A 7,500-nucleotide genomic window follows, 5' to 3' on the forward strand; every position below is an offset into this window, starting at 1 on the left:
TTTTTTTTTTTTTTTTTTTTGAGACAGAGTCTTGCTCTGTTACCCAGGCTAGAGTGCTATGGCGCAATCTTGGCTCACTGCAACCTCTGCCTCCCAGGTACGAGCAGTTCTCCTGTCTCAGCCTCTCGAGTAGCTGAGACTATAGGCACATGCCACCACGCCCGGCTAATTTTCGTATTTTTAGTAGAGATGGGGTTTCACCATACTGGTCAGGCTGGTCTTGAACTCCTGACCTCAGGTGATCCACCCGCCTCAGCCTCCCAAAGTGCTAGGATTACAGGCGTGAGCCACCGCACCCAGCCCTTTTTTCCTTTTAATAAGAAACAAGTCACTATTAATATAGGAAGGGAGACACAGACTTAAGACCACAAAAAGGGCTGGGCGCCACTCACGCCTGTAATCCTACCATTTTGGGAGGCCGAGATGTGCGGATCACGAGGTCAGGAGATTGAGACCATCCTGGCTAACGTGGTGAAACCCCATCTCTACTAAAAATACAAAAAATTAGCCAGGCATGGTGCGGGCACCTGTAGTCCCAGCTACTCAGAAGGCTGAGGCAGGAGAATGGCATGAACCTGGGAGGCAGAGCTTACAGTGAGCTGAGATTGCACCACTGCCCTCCAGGCTAGGCGACCGAGCGAGACTCCGTCTCAAAAAAAAAAGAAAAAAAACACAAGAAGTCCTTTGTCACACATCATCATTATTATTGTTATTATTACTGTGTATTGGCCTTACTTGTGTCTTTTTGTTTCCTCTTGCTAGGCTGTTGCAAATGAGTCTGGACTAAATTTTATATCTGTCAAGGGCCCTGAATTACTAAACATGGTAAGTTATTGAGCATGAGTCATTATCTTAGATTAGAAAAAGTAATGGTCATGCAAGCTACGGGGTAAAATGTTCTCAGATCTTTCAGCAATTGTGGTATTTTGGTATTTAAAATCAGTGCCGTAGGAGTGAGGAGGTTGAGCTTTGCTCTCCTTTGCTACTTTGGGTGTATAAATGCTTTCTCAATTAAGTCTGTTAACCTCTGAGCCTGAATTTTCCCACAGCTAGAAGCAGTAGAGCAAAGATTTCAGTCTGAGTTGTCTGACTCCTGATCTACTTTTTGTCCTGTTGTCATGTGGCTCAGATGAGTTCCGTATTAATAAATAAAAATACTTCTGGAGATAGAAGTCACTCAAGTGCTGTATCTTCCTTCTGCATTTAAGCAATTTATTATCCAAATTTAAGACACTTTGAATTTCTTATTTTTTGTCCTTCTCTATGAAAAGTAAAAATGCCATTCTATGATATATTCCAACAAAGAAGAAATGAGGGTAACATTTGTTTTAAAAGGTTTTTAAAATTTATCTCTACCCCAACTTTTAAATCTTTCCTATTGTGTATTACTTTCTCCCTAAAATAAGGGGTTATACTTAAGTATTTCCTATGGACTTTTACATACCTCGTAACTTTTCTTGTACTTCATTTTGATTTTCCAGCAGAGGTGGTATTAGATGTGAACCTTGAAGCAGAGGGTGTTGGTGGGAACTGGGATTGGAAAAGAACGTTATAGCCAGACGCTGAAGGGCCTTTATACCAAGCTAGAATTTGGATGTTAACTTCAGAATATCAGAGAGCTAATAGAGGCTTTAAAGCAAGAGTGTAACATATTTTTAACGATTGTAATTGGTAAAAATTTTATTATAAAAGTTTCCACATGTAAGGAATTCCAAAGAGTAATATAATGTACCCCTATGTATCTATCACCCAGCAAAAAAAAAAAAAAAAAGCACTTAAAGCTTCTTGCAAACCCTTCCTCGTGCTGTTCCCTGTTCTGTCTCCCATGGAACTTCCCACAAGGCTGAATTTGGTGCTTATTAGTTGCATGCACTTCTTTCTATATTTACTATGTATGTATTTATCCCTAAACAATATATAGTATTATTTTATATGTTTCAGAAGTATGAGGCCAGGCACAGTGGCCGACACCTGTAATCCCCAGCACTTTGGGAGATTGAGGCAAGAGGATCACTTGAGGCCAGGCATTTAAGACAGACTAACGTACCAAAACCCTATCTCTACCCAAAAAATTTTTTAATGTAATTTTTTTTTTTAAAGTATGAGGTTTATGAGATAATTGGAAATGTTAGTGCTTACTGAATATTTGATATTAAGGAAATACTAATTTTTAAGTGTAATAATGACATGTTAAAATCATATTTTGGAGATACTGAAATATTTATAAATAAAATAGGACATCTAGGATTTTCTTCAATAAAACAAGGAAAGTGGACAGGAGTATAGATGAAGCAAGACTGGTCATACACTGAGTTGATAATAATTGAAGGTCAGTGATGGGTACATTTGAAGTTTATAACTGTTATATCTACTTTAGTTATACGTTTGGAAGTCTCCTTATACACTCTCCGTGGTATAAAGCAAAACAAACAAAAAAGCCCTTTAAATAGTTTGTATTCTTTTGCAACTTGATTTGGTTGGGTTTTTTGGTTTTGTTTTGTTTTGTTTTTTGAGAGAGAGGCAGGGTCTCTGAAAGCAGAGGTTTTGCTATGTTGCCTGGGCTGGTCTCAAACTCCTGGCCTCAGGTGATCCTCCTATCTCAGCCTCCCAAAATGCTAGGATTACAGGCGTGAGTGACTACACCTATTCTTGGTTGTTATTTTTGTTCAATATTTACTTATAATACTTATCTCTGTTGATGTATTTTTAGTTCATTAACTTTTGTGTGGCATTTCATTGAATGAATATAACCATACTTTAAAATCAGGGTTTTTTTCCTGATGAATTTTAGGTTGAATATTATATATGTATATCTTTGCATATATTTGTGAGATTTTTTCCGCTTAGCGTATATACCCAGAAGGAGAATTGCTGAATCTTAGAGTATGTGCACTTTCAAAAATATTAGGTGTTGGCTGGGCACAGTGCCTCACACCTGTAATCCCAGCACTTTGAGAGGTCAAGGGAGGAGGATTGCTTGAGGCCAGTTTGAGACAAGCATGGGCAACATAGCGAGACCCTGTCTCTACAAAAAAACCCATAAAATTAGCCAGATGCACACCTGTAGTCCCATCTCCTTGGGAGGCTGAAGTAGGAGGATTGCTTGAGCCTAAGAGGTCGAGGCTGCAGTGAGCAATGATCGTGCCACTGCTCTCCAGCCTAGGCAACACAGCAATGTCCTGTCTCCAAAAAAAAAAAAATTGGATATTGCTAACTGTTTTAATAAAGTGATTGTATCAGATTGTCCCACATTCTCAACAGCAGTATTGGTGTCAGATATTTTCATTTTTACCAGTCTGGTGAACATGACATTTTGCCTCATTGTGGTCTGATTTGTTTTTTATGGGTGGGTAGGGGGAAGAGGTCTATGGAAGAGTGCAGAATGTCTCTCAAAGAGTAGATGATCTGGGCTGGGCACAGTGGCTCACGCCTGTAATCCCTGCACTTTGGGAGGCCAAGGTGGGTGGATCACTTGAGGTCAGAAATTCAAGACCAGTGTGGCCAATGTGGTGAAACCCCATTGTAAAAATACAAAAAAATTAGCCAGGCATAGTGGTGGGTGTCTGTAATCTCATCTACTCAGGAGACTGAGGCAGGAGAATCGTTTGAACTCAGGAGGTGGAGGTTACGGTGAGTGGAGATCACGCCACTGCACTCCAGCCTGGGCAACAGAGTGAGACTCTGTCTCAAAAAGAAAGATTAGATGATCTAGTGAGGAAGATGGGCATCTTGGGATTGGAAAATGAGTTCACTCTAGGACATTTTAGATTAAACAGCCATCTGGAGATGTCTAGCAGGCGGTAGGAAATGTGAATCTGAAGCTCTGAAGAGATTTGAAAGTCACTATCATCCGAGTGGTACCTAAAACCATGGGAATGGGTTCATTCTGGTAGGACAAGTTTAAGTAAAAGAACAATTACATTAAGGGCCTCTGACTGAACCCTGAAAGATTGGAACAATTAAGGGATAAAGAAGCAAGATCTGCAAAGGAGACTGAAAGTACTTGGTCATAAGATGCAGGACACCCAGACCAGCTAAGCCTGAAAATCAAGGGAAGATGAGTTTTTCAGCCTTGTCAGTATGACCAAACAGTATAAAAGATATTGAGAGTGGGACTTGGGATTTAGTTATTAAAAGGTCATTGGTGGCTTTAGGGAAAATATGTTTAATAATGATGTTTGCAAAAGCCAGACTAAAATGATTGAAAATTTGATGGACAATAAAGATTTTGAGATAATAAATGTAGGATCTTTACTTGAAATGTTACATGTTTCAAATAAAGGATAAGATGGGCTTTTCTTTCATTTACTTATTTTTAATCACTGTTGCCTTGTTAAGATTAAATAGGTTTTAATATGTCCTTGTTGAAACTTTAGGTTTACTTTTCCCTAAATTAAATTTCCTTTTACCTAGCTACTACCTTGGTTTGCCATTTCCAAAGTCACTTTGCCAATGGTATTGATTGTTCTCTTCTATTCCTGTCTGAAACTTTATGTCTCCCAGCCCCCTGAGATGCCTTCTTTTACAACAGTACTGAGTATTTTGCTTCAGCATTACAAGTGTAGTTTTTGCTGAATTAGATTTTCCAGGAAAGTCTACTATATTTGTACACTATTGTATTTGCACACTGTGTGCTGTATTTCTACACTGTGCACTATATTTGTATACTGTGCAGGATGTTAGGACAGAAAAATTTGAATGGGACTCCTGCTTTCCAAGGGCTATGTAATATAATATAGTGAGGGTAGAAGAGCTCAAATGTTATAATAAGGATAAAATCTGAGTATCTGAATAGGACTCCTGCTTTCTAAGGGTTTTGTATAATATAATATAATATAGTGAAGGTAGAAGAGCTCAAATGTTGTAATAATACAAAGTACTTTAAGAGCAAAGAAATAACTTTGGGTTTGGTTTGGGTCAAATGATAGTAAAACAGTTTTGTGTATCAAATTCCAGAAAGTATCAGGATGAGCCATATACATTTGCTGATATTTAACCATTTTTGACCTGTAATAGCCAACTGCATATAGTTCAGCTTAATCAAATGAGCTATTATGGGAAGAATGATTAATGAGGATCTTTTAGAATGTAAGAAGAAATGTTTGGAGGTAGGTTAGAAAGCAGTTCAAGTAAGGGAAGCAGAGTGAGCAAAAGTTTAAAGAAAAATACCAAAAGGATATGAGGGAAAGAAATTTCTCGTCAAAGGAAAAAATAGCACTTGAATCGCTGTCATCTGCAGTGTATTCTTTGCCTTGATTATTCTGGCCATAGAGTCATTATAGCAGAGGTGATATGAAATAGTTGGCACTGTAGGCTGGGGGTAGTGGCTCATGCCTGTAATCCCAGTATTTTGGGAGGCTGAGGCGGATGGATCATTTGAGGTTGGGAGTTTGAGACCAGCCTGGCCAACATGGTGAAACTCCGTCTCTACTAAAAAGACAAAAATTAGCCAGGTGGTAGTGGCAGCATGCCTGTAATCCCAGCTCCTCAGGAGGCTGAGGCAGGATAATTGCTTGAGCCTGGGGGGCGGAGGTTGCAGTGGCCGAGATCGCTCCACTGCACTCCGGTCTGGGTGACAGAGAGACCCCTGTCTTAAAAATAATAATAATGATTGGCACTGTAAAGATGTTTTTTGGATTCCATCTTATTTAGCAGTTTCATTAAGAAAAAACTCTTTGTCATCTGGTTTGACATTTTACAAGAAAAATTTTTTATGCCTAAGCTAAAAGCGAAATCATCCTTACATGTGGCTTTTCATATTGCTTAGTCCTAATGTTATAGTTGCTTGTGAATTGCTATATTTCTTGCCTTATCTTAATGTTTTATATTTTGATTTAGATTTCAACATAGAGTAAGCCATTATGAAACCTGTTAAATGCCTAGTTGGCTCACTTTGCCTCCTCTGATGCTGCATGACAAAATAGTTATTCCTTTATTTAGTAAGATGACTTTTGTAGAAATAACAATAAAATAGTAATTTGACTTATGTGCACGTAAAATACTGTTGAATTAATGAAAATTACTGCTGGATATTTTATATGCACAAGGCTTACAAGATTAGTTCTAAAATACAATTGAATTTTGGTGATTTTTTTTGAGCTAAAGAAGACCTTACGTTTCACTTAAGTCTTCATTTTATAAATAAGGAAATTTATAGTAGGCTTAAATAGTTGCTACTTTTATTAAGTTGAACTATATACAGTTGACTATTACAGGTCAAAAATGGTTAAATATCAGCAATTGTATATGGTTCATCCTGATACTTTCTGGACTTTGACACATAAAACTGTTTTACTGTCATTTGACCCAAACCACAAAGTTGAACCGTTGGTATTTTATTTCCTTTCTGTGTATGTTTAGTACGTTGGTGAGAGTGAACGTGCTGTGCGACAAGTTTTTCAACGAGCCAAGAACTCAGCACCCTGTGTGATATTCTTTGATGAAGTGGATGCTTTATGTCCTCGAAGATCAGACCGAGAGGTAATTATCATGGTCCAGTGGTTTACAGATTCTTTTAGCACAATAAACCTTTTCTATGTTCTAAGCCAGGTATTTCTTATGAAGTCATCCCTTAGGAGCATTGAGACTCTTAGTGAAGACACCTAGTAATTTGAAGTCAAATCTTAGAGATAGCAGTTGTATTCTGTATCTGCCTCTGCATCCATTTTTTTTCCTCTTTATTATTTTGGTTGCACAATCTGTAGGTCATCCTAATTCACACAAATGAGTAGGTGAGTATGGAAATGATATTAGTTTTAAATAGCTTGCCTTATAATCTTGTTATCCTACAACATTCTTGAGCTAAAAGGGTTCTTGAGACAGGAAAAAAAACAATTTAAGATATCATGCACTCAAAATAGGGTCAGGTTATTAACTTTAAGACCCAAAACCTTTTCTCTTAAATAAGACATTAAAATGAAGAAGATAAAAAAAGACCCAACACCCATTTATATCTGGAGAAGATATAAAATTGATCTGCATTGAATACCACTTGATTCAGCCACACTGAGTCACAGTCCTTAGAGATTTCAGTACAGAGTACCAGAAACAGTTGTTATTAGGAGTGCTATTATATAACAATTTGAAGCTTAGTGAAGCATGACATAAACCATAAATATATAACCTTTTTGAAGCAGACAGCAGCTACTTTATTTATTTATTTATTTATTTTTGAGACGGAGTTTCGCTCTTGTCTCCCAGGCTGGAGTGCAATGGTGTGATCTCGGTTCACTGCAACTTCCACCTCCTGGGTTCAAGTGATTCTCCTCCCTCAGCCTCCTGAGTAGCTGAGATTACAGGTACCCGCCACCATGCCTGGCTCATTTTTGTATTTTTAGTAGAGACAGGGTTTCCCCATGTTGGTCAGACTGGTCTTGAACTCCTGACCTCAGGTGATCCATCCGCCTCGGCCTCCCAAAGTACTGGGATTACAGGGTTGAGCCACCACGCCCGGCCACAGGTACATTTCTTGTAAGATGACTGAGGGAATGGTTACATTTC

General features: G+C 38.3%; 1 protein-coding gene across 1 annotated transcript in view; it reads left to right on the forward strand.

Annotated features, from left to right (window-relative positions):
- Positions 1 to 7,500, forward strand: part of NVL (nuclear VCP like) — a 106,197-nt gene that overhangs the window by 52,288 nt on the left and 46,409 nt on the right. The window contains exons 16-17 of the mRNA XM_017869945.1: positions 763 to 825; positions 6,361 to 6,480. Coding sequence (XP_017725434.1) covers positions 763 to 825; positions 6,361 to 6,480 — 183 coding nt within the window. The remainder of the gene's footprint in view (positions 1 to 762; positions 826 to 6,360; positions 6,481 to 7,500) is intronic.

Source organism: Rhinopithecus bieti, unplaced genomic scaffold (assembly GCF_001698545.2).
Source record: "Rhinopithecus bieti isolate Rb0 unplaced genomic scaffold, ASM169854v2 scaffold_1673, whole genome shotgun sequence".
NCBI lineage: Eukaryota > Metazoa > Chordata > Mammalia > Primates > Cercopithecidae > Rhinopithecus > Rhinopithecus bieti.